We start from the raw sequence: 26,768 nt of genomic DNA on the forward strand, positions 1-26,768 counted from the left end.
AACATGGAAAATTAAGTATAGCTGGGCCTTTTCCATACAATTTTTCAGGGATCTTACCTTTGACAGAAACTTGCGCGGTTGCCTCGATCATACCGAGAGATGAGATAGCCACACAGGTGTAATTGGTCGACTGACGGATATTGGTGAGCTCCAGGACATTGCGTCCCACAGGCATCTCCTCGTCCTTGGTGAGCTCCACCTCTCCAGCCATCCATTTGACGTAGGGCATGGGGGCACCTACCGCCACACAGGTGAGGTTGACACTGCCCCCTGGCATCACCTCGTGGTTGGTAGGTGGGATAGAGAAACGGGGCGGCACTCGCCGTACTACCAGAAAGAAGAACATCCAGTGTGAGTTTCAACAGGTAGTATCAATTTTGACACAAAAACTGTTTGGAAAAGACCATTTACAGGGAAATCTATTATGATTACTACATCTCTAGTGTGAATACTAGGGCTATGTCACTAACATGAACAAACTAACATGAAATTGAGCTGACAGGTCAAACAAATTCGCTTCAAGGGCCGAGCTGCCACTTTTTCCATTTGTTAAAGCCTGAAGCTTAACAACTGGAGGCAGGAAGTCAATACTGCGGCTCACACATATGTGCAGAAGAGGACGATAAACCAATACGTGCCGAGGGAAGGGTGAAGAAGGCATCGTAATGGTATTTCTTATAGAGTGAGACATTAAAATTCATGCCAAAGGGGAGCTTTATTGAATTGTGGATTTGAAGGGAAAAAATCATCCTCGCTGAGGCATTGCAGGATGTGGAATTTTCTCTGTCAGTTTATCGCCTGGTGGCACTGAGACCCCGGTCTGTTGTTGCTCAGTCCTGCCTGGATTCGGGAACCTGTCTGAGACCTTGTGGGAGACGTATTGTTCACTGGGCCCTTCTCTTTGTGAGTCTCTGATATGCAGATAAACCTGACATTAAAAGAGGTTCCCATGGAGACGAAAAAGAGCCTGCTGACACTGTGCAGAGATGGGGAGGAGAGAGGAGAACTATCAATGGAATTCAAACCTGCCTTGACATATACTGACTCGACTGCATAAGGCCAAGCTCACGGTGTACGAGGAACTAATCCACAAGGATCAGCGTGAGAGAAACATCAACGTTTTTAAAGGGTATTCTGTTATCAATGCAAATACTAGGATGCGTTTAAGTCTCTGTTGTGCAGGGCTCAGAATTGTAGCTGGTGGCCATCACTGGGGACGCTAATGCTGAACTATTTACATGAAGAGCAAGCTGGAGAGACTTTTCCTCTCCTATTCTCACAAAATAGGAGTATAAAACAGCAGCACATTAAACAGACTCTTCCAATTTGTGTTAATGACCCGCTGCCTCATGTCTGTCTATGCAGAAATGGCATAAGCAATAATTGGTTTCTGCACAGGTCCTCCTAAAATTGGATTCTCGACTATGTTCTCTCATTTTATTTTCAGATAGATACCATGACCAAGCTTGTTATTCTCCTCATTATGTTTGCACTGTAAAGGCAAAACGATAGACTCTTGAGAATTTTTTCTTTGAATTAGGCAATGTGAAATTCAAAGTACTTCAAGTCCGCTGTTGCAAAGAAAATACAGTAGCAATAGCATGTCTAAGAAATACAAATATTCACTTTACTGATTTCCAGGGAACTCTGTGACACTGCAAAACCATGACTATGGACATGGACATACAAAGACGATGACTGGAAATTCAGTGTGGGTAATATAACAGATGTAATATTTATATTATAAAGCTTCAGGTAACAGGGAGCAGGTTGGTTGAAAGAGTTTCTATTCACGAGCAAAACCATACATGCATTGTGGGATAAAAACAAAAACAGGCACTTGAACCTGACAAAAAAAAAAAAAAAGTTTAAAATTAAATTAAATTAAAAATCAATTAAATTTCAATTATTTCAAAATATTTAAAACTAACAGTATAAACTAGTTTTGCTATCTCTTTTAGTTTTAGCAACCCCTACGTCATGGAGTATCAGGCTCATGCAAACCACCTGACATAACACATTCAGCCTGAACACACAGGTGAGGGACGACAGCAGAGGGAGTGATTAAAGAGGGATCCAGTTTGAGGTCTGCAAGAAGCGGCCAAGAGTGAAAAGAACCAACCTTCTCGAGGGTCTAAGACATGAGATGCGAGTTTGACCAAGTGATATGGAGATGAAATTGAAAGACAAAGACAGATGGGAGACAAGAGAACATGAAAAGACATTTGTAAATAATGCAATGGAATGTTTAATAAAGACAGAGACACACAATCGAAACACGACACTCCATTTGAAAAAGCTAGATTTGTATATATTCTGCCATATATATATATATATATATATATGTGTGTGTGTGTGTGTGTGTGTGTGTGTGTGTGTGTGTGTGTGCAACAAATTAAATTAAATATTACATTTTAAATTAAATTAAATTATTGACAAATATTATAAATCATTGTTTGTCAAATTTAAGGGGGATATTTTACACAGATTAAAACTAGTTTGGACTAAATAACGATTGATAACAAGGGTCTCTGATTAAAGGAGGATCCAATTTGAAGTCTGCAAGAAGTGGCTAAGAGTGAAAAGAACCAACCTCCTCGAGGGATTACTATATGAGGTGAGAGTTCGAGCAGGTTATATGATGGAGATGAAATTGAAAGAGACAAATGGAAGACAAGAGAACAAGAAAATACATTTGTGAATAATTTCAAGGCAGTTAGAAAAATGCAATGGAAGCTACAACAGAGACACACTCAAATCACAACACCGTTTGAAAAAGATGTGTGTATATTCTACCATATATCATATATGCTGTAGGTTTACTACGTGCAAGGTAAGTACATGCCTATTATAAGATAAATATAGTATAAATTTATGCATAAACTGAATGTCTGTAGGGAACACAATCACACTGATACAGGTTAATGGTATTAATTTAAGGGAGTCGGTTAGGTAATAGGAGTCGCTAGCACACATGCATTGTGACATTAAACAGAAAACTATCACTTAAACATGACAAAAAATATATTTCAAATTGAATTAAATAATAAAATAAATAATTAATGCAATAAAAAAATATATATAAAAAAATGTCACTGTTTGTAAAATTTAAGGTGGGTGTTTTACACAGATTAAAACTAGCTTGGATTAAATTACACTGCTATCTGTTTTAATCCAGCACCAGATGTAATCTGTGAAAGCAGCCCCTACATCATGGAGTATCAGGCTCATGCAAACCACCTGACACAACACACTTAGCCTGAACACACAGGTGAGGGGTGACATAGCAGAGGGAGTGGGACTGATAAACAAGGGTCTCTGATTAAAGAGGTATCCAGTTTCAAGAGTGAAAAGAACCAACCTCCTCGAGGGTCTAAAACATGAGGTGCGAGTTTGACCGAGTGATATGGAGATGAAATTGAAAGACAAAGACATATGGGAGACAAGAGAACATGGAGACACATTTGTGAATAATTTTATGGCGGTTAGAAAAATGCAATGGAAACTCAGACTTAACTTAGATTTGTATATACTGTACCAAATATCTCATACATATTGTAGGTTTACAATGCTAAAGGTAAACACAAGCTTATTATATGATAAATGTAAAAGAAATGCATAACTGCATGTTTATAAGGAACACAATCACATTAACACAGGTTAAAGGGATAGTTCACCCAAAAATTTAAATTCTGTCATCATTTACTCTCATGTCGCTCCAAACCTGTACGAGTGGTAAGCAAACAGTTTATGGTCCACAATGTCTTCCAAAGCACTTCTTTCCCTACTATGGAAGTCAATGGGGACCAACAACTGTTTGGTTTTTCAAAATATCTTCTTTTGTGTTCAACATGAGAAAGAAACTTATACAGGTTTGGAACGGCATGAGGGTGAGTGAATGATGACAGTTTTCATTTGGGCTGAACTATTCCTTTAATTACGGTTATTAATTTAAGGAAGTCAGTTAGGTTATAGAAAGTGGTCGTCTCTCAGAGACTCTTACTAACACCAAATTTTTGTGGAACAAATACCGAATGGGACCTCATTTATATATCTCACAGTAAAAAGTTAAATGATTAACAAATTAAGCCACATTATGACACACAAAGCCACTGTGTGCAGTCTCGAATGTGAGCTATTGAGAAAAACTCATAATTAACTTTTATTTTTTTGTTTTAACAGACTTCCACAAAAAAGTCTAACAATTAGACCAGCGTAGGCTAACTTATGTTATTCGAATTTTCCTAACATATGTTGGAGGAGTTAACATTAATGCTATACTATACAGACAACTCAGAATGACCGAACTGTTTCTGACAGCTGTCTCTGTATGCATGTGAGCATACATAACCATATCTCCAGTGAGGCAGAGAAGGCCACTGAGATCATCTAAAAGAGCCCTGGGCCATAATCTGCCACACATTGACACATGAAAGATGATGATGTCGGTTAAAGGCTTGTTAGGACTGCCAATGTAACACTACGATACAAAACTAGCTAAGTGACAGGCATTAGCAATATTAAAATTTATCTCCCTTAAATATTGAACAAAGGTAAATGGACCCCCACACATACATTCACACAAGATATAATGAACAGACAGGCGGGTATGAAGTGTGCGCCCACTTCACTCTATTTGATTTGTTGTCGGTTTCAAGAGCAGAGGAAGGAGAGCAGACAGTGGTTGACAACTTTTCACTATGGAATAAGCGGCTGACAAATGAGCATTCACATATACAGCCAGTATACATGACTGTGATTCTCCCAGGTGATATAGTCCTCTGTCAGACAGATGGACAGAGTGGGAGAACGAGCGAGAGAGACAGTCATATAGCATTTAGACCGCTCCCAGAAAAGTGCTGAGGCCAAGGAAAAAGGAAGCAGCTATTGAATACATAGATTCACTGACAGGCTGGCAGTCTTAGACACCCAACTCATCTAGCGTGAGCAGATAAATGAGCGGGGACGGGAGGCTGAGGAATGGTACCAGGACGCTGTGCTGAATGCCCTTGAAGAGAAAGCATGATTAGCCATTTTATAGAGACACTTTGAAAAACAAGCACCCACACCCAGATGATGGACAGATGGATAGAGGCGACTCATTATGCACCTGTCAACTCTGAGGAAGTTAGCTGTTGATATAGCTCCAAAGGTTCCTGTTTTTGTTATTCTTATTTTGGCTGTGCAATGTGCACGTTAAATTTCGTTGTAGTAAAAGGTGGGGCCATACAGACTGGTTTAAAAATATATATATAATAATAAATTATAAATATCCATTGAACTATGTAGATGAATTTCATGGAACATGTCCAGCTCATATTTTACCAGAAAATGAAAAGAAAATAATATTTTGTAAAAGGAAAATGCTTATTTTCAAGAATATTAGGATTTGAATTGTTACATAAATCCATGGCAATTAGGCACAAATTAAATTGTAAAATACTATAAATAAAAAGGCAAAAAAAACATTTATCATTTAAATGAAAAAGTATTATGAATCAGGCAGTATATAGTAATAAATATATAAAAAAACAGCAAAATTATTTAGGTATTATTTATAAATAATTTGCAAAGTATTTATAAGTCACATTTTTTATGGCTTTTAATTTAAGCGGATTTAAATAAAGTACAAATGACTACTTGACATGAAATTCTAATCACTAAGAATAATGACATTAAAATAAATAAATAAATAAACATCTGGATGCATTACCATCATGAGAACTTATCGGAAAATGAGTTTAGTTTTCATAAAACAATGTTGAAATGCAAACATAATGTTCCTGAAAACAAGCTTATTTTTTTAATGCAAAACTTGCGATGCGTTTAGACGCCACTCATAGCAACATCTCGTGATTGAGTTGTACGATGACGTCTGCAGTTTAATCCCATTTTCGGCCGTTAGTTTGACAGGAAGCATGAGAAGGCTTAGTCTTCAACCTCTTGCGTGACAATTACTGGGTGGCACCATAACGTCACTAGCTGGAGGCCATACTGGCAGCCTGCCATAAGCTCCCTGTTATTACCTGCATGGAAAGAGCTGAAGGGGTTGACACTCATAACAACAGCACTCCCAGAGTTCTGTTTCACAGACAATGCCTCAACACTATTATACCTTTAAATCCACGTATTAATACGGCAGGTGTCCTCTGTGGCACTCACCTTTAGTTAACCCTTTTTGTCTTCTCACTCTCACAACAAATACTGCGAGAAACATGCATGTTTACCTTTGCTTCCGTTGCTATGAATTCAAAACATAGCAGGGAATGTTTTGTTTCCGGCATGATTTGGACAACAACTTTTGGTTTATCTTGGCTCCGAAATGTCAGACAAAGTTCAACACGCGTGGAAGTCAAAACAAAGGTGTGAAGCATTGTTGAGGAAGTCGTTTTGATAGGGGCGGCACCTGGAGTACGTCTCTTACCTCGCACGTAGAGATTGGCGGGGGCAGAGTAGCGCGTCCCGGCGCTGTTCGTGGCCACACATTCGTACTTGCCCTGGTCTGACTCCTGGCTGTTTTCAATCTGTAGAGCTCCTGAAGAGAGAGAGAGAGGAAAAAAACAAGGGTGAAAGTCACCTCTTTGATTTACGAACACGATTATGAATCCCCCGTCGCAACTTTCCCCACCAAAGCGCAAACTTTCACAGCAAACAATCAGTAAACACTGCCTGTTTAAATGTCAGAGCTGTTCCACTGTGTATATAGTTTATTGGCTTAGAATGCTGCCTAAGACATATGCATAAAGCTGATTTTGCAGGTTGAGTGAGTCTATAGCTCAACATATTTGCCTTTCACTGTCATTAGAAAAAGCTTTCAGGATATTAATGTCATTGAGTCAGAGCCAATTACGCTACAGCACATGGCTTTATTACTGCTGTGGCATATTTATACACACCAAAAAGAACAAAACGTCAATACCGTACAAAACTATGCAGCCTGTCTGGACGCTATAGATAAAAATTGGGCTTCATAAGGTCACATTAGAACATTGTTTGATTTGTCTTTTAACACATACACTGCTGGTCAAAAGTTTGGAATAATTAAGTTTTTCAAAGAAGTCTCTTATGCTTACAAGGCTGCATTTATTCGATGAAAAGTACAGCAAAACAGTACTGCTGTGAAATATTATTACAATTTAAAAGTGCTGCTTTCTATTTCATATATTTTAGAATGTAGTTTATTCCTGTGATGGCAAAGATGAATTTTCAGCAGCCATTACTTCAGTCTTGTGTCACATGACATGACCCTTCAGAAAGCTGCTTAAGAAATATTTACTGTAATACTGTAAAACAAGAACCACATATCAATTTTGTAAAACGGCACCTAAGACATTCTTCAAAATATCTCCTTTTGAACCATTTAAATGTTTTGTGATTCACTAATAGTACCATTCAAATTTGGGGTAAGAATGATTTAAAATAATGATTTAATTCAGTAAGAACGCAGTAAAGACATTTACAATGTTACAACAGATTGCATTTCAACTAAATAGTTCTATTGGACTTTTAATTTAAAGAATCTTGAAAAAAATATATCATGGTTCATACAAAGATAAAGCAACAAGAAATGTATTCAACATCAATGCTAAGAACCATTATTAATAATTGAGCACCAGTAATTATTGAAATAAATTAAGCACAAAGCATATTGAAATGATCATGTGACACAAAAGACCCTATATTTTAAAATACATTCAAATGGAAAACAGTTATTTTATATTGTAATAATATTTCACAATATTACAATTTTTATTGTATTTTTGATCAAATAAATGCAGCCTTGGAGAGCATATAAGACATCTTTTAAAAACATTAAAAAAAATCCACATCTTTAACCAGTCGTGTATTTATTCTTGAAGATGATATTTCTGTATACAAACCGAGTCAAATCACTATAATTGTTAAACAGCATTAAATGCAGTGGATACTTTAAACCTACCCACTTTGAAAAAGTCAGGAACATCAAACGAAAAATCAATCCGGGTGTCCTAACCACAGATATGGTGTTTGCTTTGACTTAAATGTTTGCTTAATCTAGCAAAAGCACACATATTTACCTCTGGCAGTGGTGTACCACCATAGCATAGGTTATCACCTGCAGTTTACCCCTGACTACTTCCCAGCATCCCAAGTGCTGCAGGGAAGAAATAACATGCACCACTAACCTTGCCCAATCTCCAAGTTCAAGGGAAAACTGATTGGTGGTGTTTCCTACCCTGACAAGCAGCAAATTACTAATCAATTCGGAGATTGTTCAGCACTGATTGCCATCACCCCTCAGTCCTGACAACATCTGACTGATGGTGCCATATTGTAAAGTAAAGGGACTACAATAAAGAAAAATAATACAAAATTCCATTGAAACTGAATGAAAAATTTGAAAAATCACCACTTTCATACATAATTTAATTTTTATTTCATTACTTATTTTATTTATTTTAAAGCACGCATTTGACATCTTTGAAGTGTTTGATGTGACATGACACATTAAAGGGACAGTTCACTCCAAAATGAAAATTCTGCCATCATTTTCTCAACCTCATGTCATTCCAAACCTGTATGACTTTTTTTCTTCTGCAAAACAAAAAAAGAAAATATCTTTGTCCGTACAATAAATATTGTTTTGGACCTGAGTTACTTTCATTGAATGGACAGTTGAAACAGTCTTCAAAATATATTTTGTGATACAAGAAAAGACATACACATAAGGTTGAGTAAATGACGACAGTATTTTTATTTTTGGGTTAAGTATCCCTTTAACCATTCCAACCAGAGATGAAGTATGCCACTTCATGCATTTTCAAGAAAATACACACACACTGTTGGACAAACTGTGTCTTGATGAAGACATAAAACTGTATGAAGATGACACACATTTTCCTCATCGATAAACAGATACAAAACAATATGAGTTGGGGAAGATGAACTGAACAAAGACCTGCTGTCGAGAACGAGAGGAATTTAACATCACTCCCACGGACACTGAGAATTCAGCCAGTAAAAATCAGTAAACACTTGGGAACTAAGGCAGTGTCAGCTTTTCCCCCCCCCTAGCAAGCCAGACGTACTTCCTGATTTATAAACCTGAGGTGAACTGGTGTGCTCCAACAGTCAGTGGTAACAAACAGGCCTTTGTTATGTGCAATATACTTTTTCGACTTCATTTTACAGTCAAACTCCAGGGGTCCTCAGACCACTGAGATTGCTAGCCGTGCGACTGAAGTAGGGTAATGTCGGTTTTGTCAAGCACTCGCCTCTAGCAATTGTGTTTCTGAAATCCATGTTTCATTCAGAACTGAGAGCGACTGTGTGATTGATCGAATGCTCCATCTTAACAATCAGGGCCGTGCCCTCATTTCCCATACATACTCATTTTAGCATAAGTAGTATGCAAATTCAATCATTTCAATTTCATCACAGCCCAACTGGAATGTAAGAGACACACTCTGGAGACTCTAAAGACGGCCTTCAGCTTGAAACCCAAACTCATAGCATAACTTTAATAAGCCTCGGGTCTCAAAAAATATCCACAACAAATGCATGTCACAGTAACTACCAAGATTCAATTTTTTTTTTTTTTTACCTCATCAAAGAGTTCAAAATTCTGTTCAAAAATTTACTCTCCCTCATGCAATTCCAATTTTTTTCTTCTGTGGGACACAAAATAAGATATTTTAAAGAATATTTGTTACTGCTTGTAAAACAGCGACCAAGACATTCTTCAAAATATCTAATTTTGGGTTCCACAGGTTTGGAACAACATAAGGGTGTGTAAATGATCATAGAATTTTAAATAATTATTCCTATAATAACCTAAAAAGAGAAGACTCAAAAATAATATACACTACTGTTCAAAAGTTTGGAGTCAGAAAGATGTTTTAAAAAGACGTCTCATGCTTCTCGGGATATGTGTTTTTAAGATTCTTTGATGAAGAGAAAGCTTAATTTAATTGATCCTTGCTGAATAAAAAGAATGATTTATGTAAAAATATAATAAAATCTTCCTGACCCTAAACTTTTGAACAATACTGTATTTCTGTTGTATTGTTTCCCCCAGACAGAGACATCAAAACACAGACAGGTTGAATGCTGGGACAAAGGTTGTGTATATACTGAACAAGCAGGAAATGACAGCGGTGGTGATGAGACAGGTAATGGAGGAGATGTTTCGTGAGACACATTTCAGCTGTCTTACCTCGTATCGGCGAACCCCCTAGGTGAAGTAAATTGAATGCAAACAAGATTGAAGAGAAGTGTTAGTAGACAAGAGAGATAGACAAAGAGAGATAAGGAAAACAAAAGGGAGGGAATCAAATGAAAGTAAGCTTAATTAAACAGAAAGGAATCAAGTTGAGCCAGACTACTGCTCTCCGGGGATTAGTTGAATGTTGGCTGTCTGGTGCAATGGAATTAGCTTGGAAAAAAGATCCGAGGGCAAACTTTTTCCCTGCTACGATTCTGAGATAGTCTGCCAAACTTGATGCTTTAAGGAACATTTGCAGAGCTTAGAGTGGAACAACGTGTATTCAGGTTATTTTTGTTCACAGCATTGTTCAGAAAAGTACAGACCATGGCAAGTTAAGCGATAAGTTTTGTGTGAAAGTAGAAGAAACAGCTAGCAGCAATTCTGTACATGTGAATTAAAGTCAACATGAAATTTGAAGTTTTACTTCCATAATTTGACATATTTCAAAGTGAAAGAATATTCAAGAGGAAAAAAAATGTTAGGAGGATGTATTAGAACGATAAATTTTATTTGATTACTTGTTAATTAATTACTTGTGTTAACCATTAGCATTAGCTTCTATAAAAGCTAAAATCTTGCTAATTACAATAGCAGCCTAAACCATATGTGAATAGCTTTTTGGCTATTGGCAAACACTGTATAATACCTAAGATGGTTCACTCGTAACATTATGAATGGGAGAAACTGTACATGCAATATGGCGGCTCTAGTGATGAAAATCATTCTGAAAATATTATTATATTTTTCTTAAATAACACGTACTCCCTATCTACAGGCCCTACTGTTCTCATATAATTTATAACTGTGATGTTTTACAAAACAACAAGCTTTAAAACACTTTTGTTCTTACTGCTCAAAATCAGATCATTTACTGTGAAATCTGTTTTCTCTCCGGTACATCACCAGAGTAAGCTTCATGGTGAAAACTTCTACATCACTCTTGCCAACGTAGTCCATAGTTACAATAAAAATTTATCTTGAGGTTATTTTGGAAAAAGTTTCCCCCCAATCTACCCTACATTTTGTTCATTTGATTTTATGTATACCTAAGATGCTTCTCGAAATAAGCAAGATGAAGGGATTCAGGATTCAAAGTGTCAGTCCAAACTTTCAGCTGTGTACTTAAGACGCTGATGCTAGAAACTAGAGAATGAGCTCCGCTGTGGACTTGCCCTCTAAATGAAGTGGATTTAGTGGAGAGGGATAAACTCTGAGTCAGTCAGGAGCCATTAATCCAGCCTGGGCTAAGTCCTGTTCATCCGTCTGATCCTAGGTCAGACCTGAGTGGCCTATCCATTAGGAAGGTCTACAATGTAAATAGAGCTGTTGATCCTCTCCGCGGCATTCTCACATTCCCGTAAGGATGCCTACAATTACCCAGACCATTTGCACGTGGCTTAAGACTCATTTGACGTTATGGTCAAGTCAATACATTTCTCCTTCCATGCTAAGCAAAGACACAAATTGGCAGACCAAAGACCTGCCATCGACGTTCTAGTTTTTATTATGTGGGAATATTGCATAGGCATTCATTAAACTGTAGTAAAACATTCATGGAAAATAAGCGGTAAGTGCAAACAGAACTGTCTATATTTATTTTAAGTTTAGTACATTTGTTGCTGCTACCGTGATTGTAAGTCCAAGAAAGTGTGACATCCTTACCTGAACGAAGCTGTTTGATTCGCCCATTTCCGTTGATGTCTACAGGCAGGAAGTCCTTGAACCAAGTGATCTCTGGGTCAGGGTTCCCACTGGCGGCACAGAGCATAGTGGTTGTTCTTGTTCGCTCAACCACTTTCAGCTGAGGGCCCATGTCGATGGTGGGGAAGCCATGAGGAATCTGGCTTTCTGCAGGAAAAAAACAAAACAAAAAAAAAACAGGTCAAGCAAGGAGCCAAAAAGGGAATTATTTACAAAATAAGGATAATGATCTTGAAGAACTATGATTGCTACAAATCAGGGGTTAGAGATGTGAGCCAGATGTAATTGTCCTGCAAAGGCAAATCCAGGACAAGTCTCATTAGTGCACTGAATCAATTTACTTGCAAGAAAAAGACCTCCCTGTGCATTAATAAGATCAAAGCATGGTGAAGCTAATCCAGAGTTACTCTAACATGTAATATCATATCATATGGATTCTTTAAGTTTTAGATTTTAAACTTTTGTTTGACTTGCATTGTAATAATGTTAACAATTCAAAATGTAAACAATAGCTATGACTTCATCACCACAATTGCATTCTCAATTGCCACTGGTCTTCCTTCTCGCATTCATTTGTATACTGAACTGTGATTGCTCTTTTGTTTCTTACATCTTCATCTCTACTCTGTAAAAATGGTGGTGTGTTGATACTCAGGTGCCACCGACAGAAAACAAAACATGTGACAACTGCACCACTTCCCTGATGCAGAATTTAATTTATGCAAAACCACAGCCTAAAACTGCTTACCTAAACTTTAACATGTTTCTTTTGCTGTCTTGCAAGCACTGCTGTTTTTTTCTAGAAATGCAAATCTAGTTGGCAAATAATGCTTCGTCCTTCAATGCTTTGGAAAACACTGTTTCCACTCTGATACAGATCGTGACGCCTTTCACTATTTCTACACAAGGGAGTAACAGAGCAGATATCTCCAAGTATCAAACATTTGCATAATTAACACAAATTATCTGAAAAATATGAAAATGAACAATAATTATATCAGAATCAGGATAAGCAAGGAGGCAAGGCTGTAAACATATGGTTTCCAAGCACATGAAAACACGAGCAGTTCTATGACTGTGGCACTTATTAAAAAAAAATTACTATTTTTTTCTTCTCAAACATTCACACAAATGTTTGGATGAAAGCCCAGCATGTGCAATATTCACACTTGCAATAGCAACAACATTACGGAAACATCACACTCTCTTTGATCCCAAGGTAAGCCAAAAGGCAAGGCTGAATTATTCAGTTTGAGACAATCCTCTGCACATGACAAACATTCCACCGCTTCTAAAGTCTACAGGGCGCTGCAGACAACTGTGATTTATCTTGTCTTCTTACTCTGGTGCGTCAAACATTAAATCATTGGTGTATCGATCCTTAAAGCATCAAGCAATGCTTCTCGTATAGCTGAATTGAAAATCTCTCACAAGACTATGACTTCAAGACTAGTATTCCAGGACAATGTAAATCAGATGCATGTATAACACAGTGGGCAAACCTCAAAAGGGTTATTTCACAAATCGCTAACTCTCTTATGAAAACATAGAAAAAGAATCATTTAGGAGGCGGAAAATGTTGCGCCGAATCCGCGCTGGAGGGAACTTTGCAGTACAAGGTAACTTGGAATATAAGGCTGTTCAAGTTATGCCTCATTAAGAAGCAAAAGCAGCAAGATTTTTTTGTTTGGTTTTTTTTTTTTTCCAAGTATGACCTTCAGAAACCACTGGGAGGGTGCGCTGTCATGTATCGAGGCGTACATTTCTACCTCGGTGTGCTCAGGAGAGGTCAACTACCTGTAGGAGTGTGGGCTGCATCACTATGCTGATTCTTCTGAAAAGGCTTACAACTGAATACATTTTCTTGAGAAAGAACACACAAATAATACCTACCAAGTGTCACATAGTCAGCATGCAAGAGAGGAAACAGAGCACACAAGAACATCTAAAAGAAAACCAACTGCGCTGTTTCTCCTGAGTTGAGTGTGAAGATGTGTTTTTCAGACTCCCATATCAGTTGGGCAAAAAAAAAAAAAAAAAAACCTCCTGGCGTTTCAAATAACAAAGTAAAGAGAAAAAGTTCCATAAGTGTCTTGGAGTGCAAAGTAACAAACATACTTGTACTATGTGTTTATACAAGGTATATAGGTGTTGTTAATTTTCTATTTAGGTGTTTTTTTTATGTGAAAGTTGTGTTAGAATTATAGTGACGCCTAGTGGTGTGGATGAAGCAATAGAAAACATTCTTGTTTATGGATGCCACTGCAGAAATTAGCTTTCAGACATGATTAACTTATTTCACAAGTGAAAGAGTCCAATAACAGGATGGTTACTGAGAGCAAATGAGTAACATGCAGATGGTCATGTGACCTCAACACGGCAGCTACCATGACGTAAAATAAAACAGTTTTTATTTGGCAACTAATGTGTCTGAAGTACATTACACTACTTTTTTTTTTACCTACTCATCACTACTCATAACTTTTTAATGAGGAAAAAAATAGCTGACTGCACCTTTAAAAAGCATGCTACTAATATTTTGCTTGTTAGTAATGTTTATAATGACAGACACTTCCTTACAGGAATAGTGAGTACTAATAAATAAAGAAATAAATGGTATGTGAAGGTAAAAACAAATGAGAAAAGGATGGATTTATTCCACAAAAGAAAAGCACAGCAGGAAACAAACTGATGGTTAGGCTTTTGCATTTCCTAAATAAAAGCTCCATTCTCCATCCCTGAAAGCACTTTTATCTCTTACACCTCTTTACTATGCATGAGCATTTCAAAAACAGAACACTCAAAGCTCAGAAATGTGTTTTTAATACAATTCTTGTGTGCTTATATTGAGTCGAGCAAGGACTCCATTACTAAGATGAATAGGTGAGAGGGGAAAAAGTCTACAAAATGTCCCGCTCTGTCCTGAGTCTCATACATGTGGGCACTGCAGCAGATGGCGGTTTGAATTTAAAAAGCCTGCCAACGCTAGTTTCATTGTTTCTCTGAAGCAGTTATGACAAGGTGTTTGGCTCCGATGGGGTGATACATTTGGTGGGTAATTGGGATGCCATCTTGTAAGGAGTATAGAGAAACTTGAGATCGGACGGAATGAGGAGGAAGTAGCATTTTGCAGAAATGTTCCTGCAAGCAGTCAATAGAGAGAAACTGAACTTTAATGGCAATGATGTCATGTTCTGAGATTCTCTGCTTGTGTTGCAGAGTTTTATTTTACCTTTGTCTGATAGGTTACGCAACTGGCTTGAGGTCATGGTATATGAGAAGCAGGAATCCTGACAATTACAGACAAAGAGTACAGGCTCAAGTTTTTATGCAACATCAACACCTTATTTGTATCACGTTACTTTAAAAATGCAGTTAAGCCTACTGGCATTTCAAGAGAAACAAAGATAGCAGCTCGACTGTGATGCAAAGCTTCATGACTATACCAAAACATTGTCTAACCTTCAAGCATCATGTTCTACTTTTACACTGGGTGCGGCTCTATTGTTCGTTGTTGATGAAGTTTTGGTTTATGCACTACATACTTCATCATTTTGCATGGTAGTGTAGTTGTGTGATAAGTTTAAGGCATACAATGAAGTTCAGAGGAAAAAAAATACAATTTCAATTAGCAGTAGTATTTTTGGTTTTTAATTATGCAGTGCATCAAAGCAATCCCTAGGTCTTCTTTCTTTCTAATCTGAAATTTGAGTTACTCTATTCATTTTCTATTTTCACTATTTACAAATATACACAAGTTCACAAAGTCACTTTCTGAGACATTGTGTGTAATATTTTTTTTAAAGATTTAAATAATATATTGGTACCATACTTAAATTTATCGGTATTGGTTGATATTAAATATTTAATTGCTCATTGGACCTCGTGACAACCTCCATAAACAGGTGCCACAGTAACAATAGTATCCATGATAGAAAGCAATCAAATTTCCTTCCTGAACGGGAAATCTACTGTTGCCATCCAGAGACCTAGAGCGGGTATTTAATGAGACCTTACTAGCGATAAGGCCATACAGGCCCTTGCAGATGGCAATCTACTGTATTATCTCCTTGGCTGTGGAACCAGTCCAGACGCAGCCCAGCTTTATCGATGCATGTGACCACAAAAGGGAACTAACAGAGTAGCATACCACAAACCCATCTGTAATCAGTTTTGTGGAAACAGAAGGAACATTGTTCTCTGTGAAGCAGTAAATTACGAGCTGAGACTTATATTCAATGCGATGAGCAATCTGATAAAGGTGAAACACAGAGGCTTGAAAGTAGGCGGTAACTATCTGATATTTACAAAAGTTGAGTGTTGAATGAAGCCAACGAATGGCAAACAATGGGAAGAACTAACTCTGCATCATTACGAAAACAAAGCGACGAGGTTGCCAAGAGAATAACAATGGCGTTTCAGGTGGTCAGGAGTAAGTAGGACAAAACATCCTAAAGGCAGAAGAAAGGGAACGGTAAACCCAGCTAATGTGAACAACAAGGCTGCCGTGAATGTGGCTGAGACATGCATAGGCTTCATGTCCTCGATGCCGGTTCAGAGCAAAGAGGGACATAACATGCATTACAGTGGATCCGACATGAGGAGTCGTGTGGGGGGGGAGGGTCACCGTGGGAGGATAAAGAGGGAAATGGAGGACAGGAGGGGTACATGCCAACCTCCTGCCAGCTCCAATTACCAGGGAGAATAGAGCATGGCATGCAGGGTGATGGGTCTAATCAGAACCCCGCTGAAGAGACAAGTCTCTGTCCTCAGACCCCACTGTGAAACAGCCCGAGTGCTCTCCACGTCCACGTCAGCCAGAGTTATTCTCACCCTGCACAAACACGTCGCCGTAGAAGAGGATGCTCAAATAGTGATGAAGCACCGTGGGGCACTCACACCGAGAACAAGAAGTTCTTCAGAGACGGATCACGCATGCTTAGATCCATCTCATGTGTCTGTTGTAATGTCCATGCTACATGCCAATTATGTTTAAAGGGATAAAAAAAAAACATTTTCATCCACTCTAATGTCGATCCAAACCTGTATGAATTTCTTTCTGCTGGAGAATACAAAAAAGCATAAAAAGGATGCAAAAGCACCATAAAGGTGTCCAAAAAGAGTAGTACATATGACCTGAGAGTGATAAGCCACATCTTTTGAAATTATATTTTAAATAGTATATCTCATTATTATTTAAAGTCATACGGACAATGTTTATTTGTTACACAAAGCTATTACTATTTTTTTTCTTTTCTTTTTTTTCCTTGTGCATCCTTTTTGAAGCATCAACGTTCTTCAAAATTACTATTTTTTTTTTTTTTTAAGACATTGTCAAAGACATATTCCTTTTGAGGAATAGTTCATCCAAAACTGAAAAATCTTTCATCATTTACTCATCCTCAGGTCATTTCAAACCCATAATTCTTTTGTTTATCTTTGAAACAAAAATGAAACAGCACAGCCTGAAGAGATATTATTTCCCTCAATTGAACGTCAAACAAAACTTGATGCTTCAAAAGGTTCATAACGAGCTTTAAATCCGGTTTAATCAAAGTCTTCAGAAGAGAAACAGTCGCACTATATGACGAACAGATTGAAATTTTAGACTTTTATTCACATATAAAACTTTGATTGAAGCACATAAATTGAGCACATCAAATATGGCAAATAAAAGCTCAATTGTACTTGTTTGACAAGCAAGTATAGCTGAGTTGCCATTTACCATGTTACACAAAGCTAAGGTAGACTTCAAAAGGTTGGAAATATAGTATATAATGACCACTATTACAATGGTACTTTTTGGTAATTTTTCATCCTTTTCAAAGCATCAACTTTCTTCAAAATTCCTCAATTTGCATTCCACAGAAGAAAGAATGTCATACAGAAAAGACATTTTCATTTTTGTGTCAACTATTCCTTTAAGCATGTGAAGGTCTTTGCACTGAATGGGTCTACTCAGGTAAGGCAACTTCTGAACTAATATTTTGTTTAAAAACAATGTAGTATTTCTGTAAAATTCTTGACAGTTCTTGAGAAATAAATGTCCTTGTAATTTCCAGAGAGTGTGTATGAGGGTGATGGATGACAGCAATTAAGGGTGACATCTCTTTTGATGGAGGGAGCAGAAGGGTTTCTGTAATGATATATGACAACAGAACACCATCCATTTTACTACATATCTTAATTTCCAGAGAGCATTTCAAGTCCAGGTTTGTCCTTCTTTAGAAAAAAAAAAAAAAAAGGCTTTTTTACATTATCCAGCTTGCAAAAAAATCTGCTTCACTGGCATGTCACTGAATACTTAAATACTACAAATTAGATGTGTTGTCCACTAAGAATAGAAACAAAATGAACATCAACCTAGAACTGCTTGCTTATTCTGTAGTTGTCTGTGCATATTAAACTGGGATAAAAAGTATTTCAACATCGAAAAACAAACACACACTTTACCTTCAAATTAAATCATACTCTCACAACATAGCCTCAACACTAAATAACACAATTCTAGAGATTTCAGAGCAATTACAAGTGAAAGAAGACAGGCACAGTATCCGAACAAAACAGCATTCATTCATGCAAGATGACATCAGTGTTAGGTGATATCAGTGACAGTCTGATATCAGACGACAGAGCGCTACTTTGCCTGCAGGCTGATGTATGAGATAACTTTTACATGCCATTATATTTGCATTTTTGGAGACAAGACTGAGTGCTTTTAAAATGAAGCCAGGCAGACGAAACATTTAGCTACTAAAAAAGATCCTGCAATACACACACACACACACACACATATACATATATGTGACCCTGGACCACAAAACCAGTCTTATGTCTCTGGGGTATATTAGCCAAAAATACATTGCATGGGTCAAAATTATTGATTATTCTTTTATGCCAAAAATCATTAGGATATTAAGTAAAGATCATGTTCCATGAAGATATTTAGTAAATTTCTTACCGTAAATCTATCAAAACTTAATATTTGATAAGTAATATGCATTGCTAAGAACTTCATTTGGACAACTTTAAAAGGAGATTTTCTCAATATTTTGATTTTTTTGCACCCTCAGATTCCAGATTTTCAAATAGTTGCATCTCGGCCAAATTTTGTCCGATCCGAACAAACCATACATCAATGGAAAGCTTGCTTATTCAGCCTTCAGATGGTATATAAATCTCAATTTAGAATAATTTACACTTAAGACTGGTTTTGTCGTCCAGGGTCACATATATGGGTTCAAAGTTAGGGTAAAGTAAGATTCATTCATTAATTTTTAAGAAATGAATACTTTTATTCATCAGGATGCATTAAATTAGTCAAAAATGACAGTAAAGTTTTTTTTTTTTTAATAAATGCTGAATTTTCCATTCATCAAGAATCATGATAAAAATAATCACTACGAATCTTGATTTTTATTTTTTTATTTATTAAAAATGGTAATTCTACATTGTGATAATACTCCATAATATTAAGCTTTTTTGATCAAATGAATCCATAAATGTATTTCTGCTCAAATAAATGCAGCCTTGGGAAACATTAGAGATTTCTTTCCAAATTAAAAAACTCTTACCAACCCCAAACCTATATTATATTTTTAAGATCTATAATAACATCAACTTAAATATTAAAGTTATAAAGTTAATGAGTATACTGTACTTGTAAGAGCTCATCACAATGTATTATTGGACTGGTTTGCGCTGACTACCTTATGATGATGTATTTATGATGCTGTCTAGGTAGGCAGGAGCTTGCTTTTGGAACAGTTTCAGTGTACAGTGATTATGTAGTCCGAATGGGTTTCACGGAGGTCAGATCTCCTGCTTCACTTTAATTGTGAGCACTGCTAGGAATTCATAAGGACCAAACTGCAGATAGAAAACAGATCCAGCATAATCAATAGTTGCCCGAAACATCCTCACCTTTAAATGGTATAATTGGGCGTGCAGATCTGCAACCTCACAGACACATGTAGTAAATAACAAAGCAGCGTGTGTAAAGGTGAACCGCACCCTAGGTGTGGCGGAGTCCCGTCTGCAGTATTTCAGCAGCACGCTGTTTATCCAAGTCGGTGGTGAGGAAAGAGGTGTAATGCATGCCATGACCTTTGAAATAATACACTTTTTCTTGCAAGGCCAGAATATTCAGGCTGACTTCCCTGCAACAGTCACTTAATCAATGTTGGGCAGATGTGATGTTGGTCTCTCTCGCCCTGCTTTATCCACATGGGTCTGTCTCTCTGGTTTTTCCGTCTCACCCTCCTTCCTTGTCCTCCAGTTTCTTGTGTCTCGGTATGATCTACAGCTCTGCCACAGGGACATAGCTGTTATTTATGCTACAGCACACTGGTTTGTACATAACAGCACATGTGTGACCCATTACCACAACCGAAGGGTGATCTGCTCACTCCACTCAAGCGCAACGGCCCAAGTCACCTTGAGCCATGACAGCCGTGTGGAAATCACACGATCTGCTATCCGTTAGAATGCCTTATTTAGATGTAGAGAGCACGCTTGGTGTCATATTGGCCATCAGCAAAAAAAAGGAAAAAATACAGTAAATTATTAATATATAACATTATTTTATGATTAAATGAATATAAATGGCAAATAAATAAAAAAAATAAAAATTACATATTATAAACATAGAACTATAATTACAAATAAAATATCAATAAAGGATAGTATAATTATAAAAGTTTAGAGGCTGTATAATAATTTAATGTTTTTGAAATAGGAGTGGACAAAGAAGTCTCTTATGCCCACCAAGACTGCATTTATTTCATAGTAAAAAAGAGGAATATTAATATGAAATATTATACAAATTTATCATATCAATTTATACCTGTGGGAGCAGAGCTAAATTTCAGCAGCCATTAGACTAAGTAAAACGCAGTCACATGATCCATGTCTGCATTTATTTGATCAAAAATACAGTAAATAATAATGAATATTATAATTAGACAAGATAAATAATAATCTATATCTATTATCTAATCTAATATGTCCTCTTTAAAAAAAAAAAAAAAAAAAAAACAGATCCACAGAAACACAAGCAGCACTGACACATTCAAACACCTATTTAGTTGAATTACTTCTAACAGAGTTCGCTTTAAAGTAAATGAGAATAGTCTAAGATGGCAGCAGCTGTAAATGAAGCCCCCTCGGCTCGGTGTATGTGACAGCCTTTACTTATTCTTTCAGTCTGCTAGACAGAACAACACAGATCAAACACATGAACCTCACTATTAAAAGCATCTTCTCTTCAGGCTGTGCTAGAACTCTGACACTGAGCTAATCAAACTAAACATAAAACAGACTGTATAGCTGCCACTCCTACCACATCTTGTCAAACCAACAACCTGAAAAACACATAACCACAGAACTTGAATGCATTACAATCACAGCCTTGGAACGTCCTGTGCCTTTAGCATTTTTGTTTTTTTCCACCCCAGTTGCATCTTAAAGAGAGTTTTGAATACATTTTGCTTAAGTAAAAGATTTGATTTGAATATTTTTGGTTAATTTGCATACTCTCAGATACCAGTAAAAAGTAAATATATTACTGCCATTAAACATATTTTAAAGTACTTTTTAAAATATATTTCAAAGTGAAGTTTTGTTGTTGTTTGGCGCCAGTAAGACCTTTTAATATTTTAGACCCTTATGCTCACCAAGGCTGCATTTTCAAAATCACACTATCAAAAATACACTTCTTTTATGCCAAAAATCATTAGGATATCAAATAAAGATCATGTTCCTTTAAGATATTTTGTAAATTTCCTACGGTAAATCTATCAAAACTTAATTTTTGATTAGTAATATGTATTGCTAAGCAATTCATTTGGACAACTTTAAAGGCAATTTTCTCAATATTTTGATTTTTTGCTCCCTCAGATTCCAGATTTTCAAATAGTTGTATCTCGGCCAAATATTGTCCTATCCTGTCCTATCCATACATCAATGGAAAGTTTATTTATTCAGCTTTCAGATGATGTATAAATCTCAATTTCGAAAAATTGACACTTGTGACTGGTTTTGTGGTCCAGGGTCACATATAACAATATAGTGATTCTGTTATGAATTACATGCCAGGCATATATTTGTGGAAGGATGGCATTTAGTGAATTTACCTAATAAAATTACATTTTAATCAAATTATTTTTTAATTATACAGTACATTACATTATATCCACATTTCTGCAACCTAAATTATGCCCACAAGGCAACACAGCCTCATATTTCATTACCTGATCACAGAATTTCACGCATTTTTACCTTTACTTCTACCTCTCCTGTTCACCGGACTACGTTATTCAATTTATTTAGCTTTTGAAAGTGAAAGCCTATGACCATTTCAGCCTGAAGCTACACTGACCAGGCTGTCGGACATACGACGACTCAAAGTGTGAACTGCTCCAATTACGCGGCCTAGTAAGCATGGCTGTCAGAGCCACAGGGCTGCTTATTCACAATTACCAGAGCAACATCAGTCAGAGAATAGCCACTACAGACAATATAAGCTCTACAGATCTAAGTCATTACCTTCAATCTAAACTGCATTGGAAAGAGCTGACTATATGGACAAGGGTTGTAAATGCATCTGCTGTACAGTGACTCCAATGAGATCTGGCAGCTACAAACATGTTCCATCAGGATTAATTACTGATGTTAGTCAAAATTAGGGAAAACAGCCTTTAATTTGGATTGCGCAACAAGCCGCAGGTTAAAGCCGCAACTCAAACTAGTCTTTATTCAAAATCCAGTAATTGAAGTTAAAACGCAAAGCCTTCAAAAAAGCGGCAGGGATGCCGATACAGACTCCAGGTGAGTAATTCCACCCAGCCATATTGCACGAGTCCTTGGGAGAGGCCGCCCTCGACAGACGCAGTTTGTAACTGTCAAACGCTCATGATCTACAGCACTGGGCTTCAAGCCAGCAGATGGTGGGAGAAATTAAACTCGTGACATGGACCGTTGACTGGAGCCGGGGAAGCAGTTGGAGACCACACCTGTAAAGCAGAGGGGGTCTGCGTGCATTGCGTGAGAGCGCTTCCCTGGAATGTGCATAAGCAAATGACGCCCTTCCATGAAAATCTAAAAGTTTTCATTCAGGAAAATGACCTGAACTGTCATTCTTCATGTCAAGAAAAAATTCAAAAACTTATGAAATGCACAGTCGATGACAAATGGTGTCAGTAACATGGTGGGCGATACTGATCCAGATTGGTCTTTGCCTTTAAAAATATTTAGAACTGTGAGGGACTGAGAACTGAATCTTCATTTAGAACTGGCTTTTGTATTAAAAAAAAAAAAAAAAAAAAAGGAAGATATATATATATAAATAAAAAATAATGCCAAAAAACATTTGGTGTCGTTAACAATTCTAGAATCTGCATTGTTCCACCGACGCAAAACATTGGAAGAAAATTAGAGCCTCCTGAAACTTTCAAGAGTATGATTCATTGTTTCTTATACTTTGCAGTGGAAAGCCTTCTGAACCCCTTTTCCCTCACATACGTGCAACACATGACATGCTTCACAAACTGATTTGGTAAATAAACAAAAACACAGAACTAAAAATAAGGTATATAGATGCAGGAGAGATAAAGTCAGCAAAGCTGTTGGATGCAATAACTGTGAACAAGTAATAACCTGCTTTCTTTACCAGAGAATTCTACAATATAATCTGATCCGATAAGAACTGAACAGTTCTGGTGTTTGAAACACGAGACTAAACAAGCTGCTGCTAGTGAATGCAATTTGAATGGTTTTCCAATAAATGTTCATTCTTTTTTTCCTCAGAATAACAAAAAGAACTGTTAATGGAATCACTAATAAGTGAAATCTGAATCAGAGTGCCAATCGTCAATTCCTCTCAATTTCCATATTTACTCACTGGTTTAAAAGTGTAATACATGAAATTTGCTCCAAATTGCTCATTCAGTATTCATTCACTGACAATATGAGTAATGTTTATCAACTACACTGTCGGGTTGGAACCACTTTGATAGACAAGAGCTCCAGGAGTTACCAGTAGAGCTCTTGAAGAGGGTATTTAATGAGGAAACCGAATCCTCAATGTATACAAATATTCCACTGATCCATGAATTAAAAGCATTCCTGTGGGTTCAGAGGACGCTGGGCGTCTTTCTAATTCCTCGTTGTGTGACACAAGAAAGCATGTACATCATCGCGTCAATATGAGATGAGACAAGACAAGACCATGAAATGGACAGGCCAAAAATGAAAGGAACTCATTGTTTTTTTACCATCTGGAGGTTCTGTGGTAAATGCACCAAGGATTACACCTTCTGATTGAGATTTAGCGGATGGAATGAAAATGATTAAACCGAACAATGCAAAAGGTACATGTAACAAACTGCTCTGCATTCAGTCTTCGCTGCAGTGCTTGAGTGTCAGTAATGTCAAATCTCTCCGCTACAGAGAAATGAGGAGCACAAATGGGGTGCAGCTAGACGAAGTCATTATGAATTCACACAGAGGCCCATGTTGGCATCCGCACAATGTGATTACAACAGAGGCATGGCAAATTTTTATTCAACAGGCAACAGCTGTGAGCAACTAACGCCCACAACCTTGGTGCAAGTGCAGCCTGGAAGTTGAAATGAAACCTGCTGGTATTCCTCACGATGTGTAGTGTGTGGCGACACACAAACCCTGAAGCCGTGTTAGGACGCATCAGTGGCCCTCTAAGGAAAAGGACTTGTTCACGCTTCTAGAGCAACCATACAAATTGTAATCACAACAGAAATGCTCTCATAATTGCCATCTGTTTAAATGGGGTTCAATTATGTTAAGTTCACATTAATTGTTTAGCAATATGATTCAAGTAGCTAATTAGAAAGGCAGACGCAGTGACTCATATTTTCCTAAGCTGTGTATGACCAGCTAAACTCAGGTGGGAGTGATTCCTGTGACTGAAACAAGTTCTAGCACATTAACACAAGTCTGTAAAGCAGGTCATTCAACATTAAGTTTAACTCTCTTAAGTACATAATGGCTTGTTGTTCGTGAGATACGGTAATTTTTTTTTTTGCCCTTTCTCTTCGCAATTTTCAAGCAAACCAAACTGAAACAAAAAAACAAAACACATACACAAATAAAAACAACACAAAAGAAGCAAAACTCAAAAACACTACACTGCTTAAGGTTGTGTTATGTTTAACTTTCTTGTACACAACTCTCTGAAATACTATTCTAATTGGTCAATCACGTGACAAATGCTTTCCCACATAACTGTGCTCACTTCTCTCTTGTCACTTTACATAGTTCTCTCAATTTACTGTCAATCTAATTGTGTTTATGTTGCCATAATGACTGGCTGACTGTATAATGTGAAATACACCTTGGCATTGAATCATTATCATATTCACATACCATCTCTTTTCCAAGAAAACCGAGACATGAAAGGCACCAAATGGCAAAAAAAAACTCTGTACCTATTGGATTTAAAGCAGTGTAAGCACCACAGTTCCGCCCTGGTTGAACAGTGATCAAAATGAATGTGTTATATTTCAGTCTAATATAATTTCTATGAGCTTAAGATGAGGTGATTGCATTTCTGGCCGAGATTCCCAAGACCCTCCAAATGTGCCGCAGAGGACATCCTTTAGTAAGTCATTAGAGAACATCATTATCATTCAACTTCTCCTTTGTGCTGGTCTTTCAGCATTGCTGTAGGACACAAATGATGCATTGCTTGCTATGAACAATGAGCTATAAATAGAGTTCATTCTGTCCTGCAGGATCCTGTGGGCGTCCAGCTTATCCACTTCACTGTGGAAAGCTGCCTGCCTTCAATATGGTACCTCTCTCTTCCTCCTCCTCTCTGAACAGGGCCAGAGGACTCAACATTCATCAGATGATTTCTTCATTCAATGCTTCTAATTTCAACTAAATAGCCTTTGTCTGCTCGTACACGGAGGTGAAAAATAAGATTAAAGGGGATTACATGGGGGCACATGTGTAATACCAAACACATGGTGCTGGGGTGGGTCAGCCATTACTACAAGGAATTCTGTGGGATATTTTAAGATATTCATTTTAATAGTGGCTGAATTTTCGACATTTCATCACATGCTCATGTTCCAGTCTCATGGTTCATTCTTATTTCTCTGCACATGAATGTATTGATGACTTACATGCAATCCAGGGGCAATGGAAATATGGGTCAGGGGGTTATTTTTGAAATGAGGGTTCACAGCCTAATACACTACTATTGATGCAAGACACTATAAAGACGTTCATGAAATAAACCATCTGTCAAGAAAATCAATATAGATGTAAAATCAATTTACAACTGCTTTGACTAACAATAAATCTTTATAAATATTTAAAAAAAGGCCAAATTGGTTCCGGCAATGTGTACTGGCAGTGAGGTTTTTTTTTTTTACAAATGTATTAATTTTACAATCTACTAGCCATGTCAATTATAAAATACCTATGATAATGATAAAAAATATTAATGATAAAATCATTTTTATTTTATAATCAACATTTTTATAACTAATAATTTCATCATTTGTTATGGCTAGAGAATTTTAAAGGGGTCATCGGATGCCCATTTTCAACAAGTTGATATGATTTCTCAATGGTAGTGTAAAAAACACCTTTTTTACCATGTCAAAATCAGCTCTGTTTTTAGCAAGCCATTCCCTAATCCATGTTGCTTTAAATGCTAATGAGCTCTGCTGACCCCGCCCCTCTCTTCCGTGGGGTGACGAGCAGTACTGTTTACTTTAGCCGTGAAACTGGCTAACTAGTAGGGATGGGACGATACACCTACCTCCTGATTGCG

The 26,768-nt window shown here is 37.1% G+C and overlaps 1 protein-coding gene across 10 annotated transcripts in view; it reads right to left on the minus strand.

Moving 5' to 3' along the window:
• Nucleotides 1–26,768, minus strand: part of ptprfb (protein tyrosine phosphatase receptor type Fb) — a 180,571-nt gene that overhangs the window by 64,481 nt on the left and 89,322 nt on the right. For 5 of the 10 annotated variants that reach the window (XM_058797492.1, XM_058797467.1, XM_058797476.1 and 2 more), the window contains exons 5-8: nt 11,909–12,094; nt 10,196–10,213; nt 6,425–6,535; nt 58–327 (exon numbers count right to left, since the gene is read on the minus strand). In XM_058797492.1, the coding sequence (XP_058653475.1) occupies nt 58–327; nt 6,425–6,535; nt 10,196–10,213; nt 11,909–12,094 (585 nt within the window). The remainder of the gene's footprint in view (nt 1–57; nt 328–6,424; nt 6,536–10,195; nt 10,214–11,908; nt 12,095–26,768) is intronic. The other 5 variants (XM_058797484.1, XM_058797546.1, XM_058797528.1 and 2 more) reach the window with 2 other exon arrangements.

This window comes from Onychostoma macrolepis, chromosome 02, assembly GCF_012432095.1.
Source record: "Onychostoma macrolepis isolate SWU-2019 chromosome 02, ASM1243209v1, whole genome shotgun sequence".
In the NCBI taxonomy this organism is placed as follows: domain Eukaryota; kingdom Metazoa; phylum Chordata; class Actinopteri; order Cypriniformes; family Cyprinidae; genus Onychostoma; species Onychostoma macrolepis.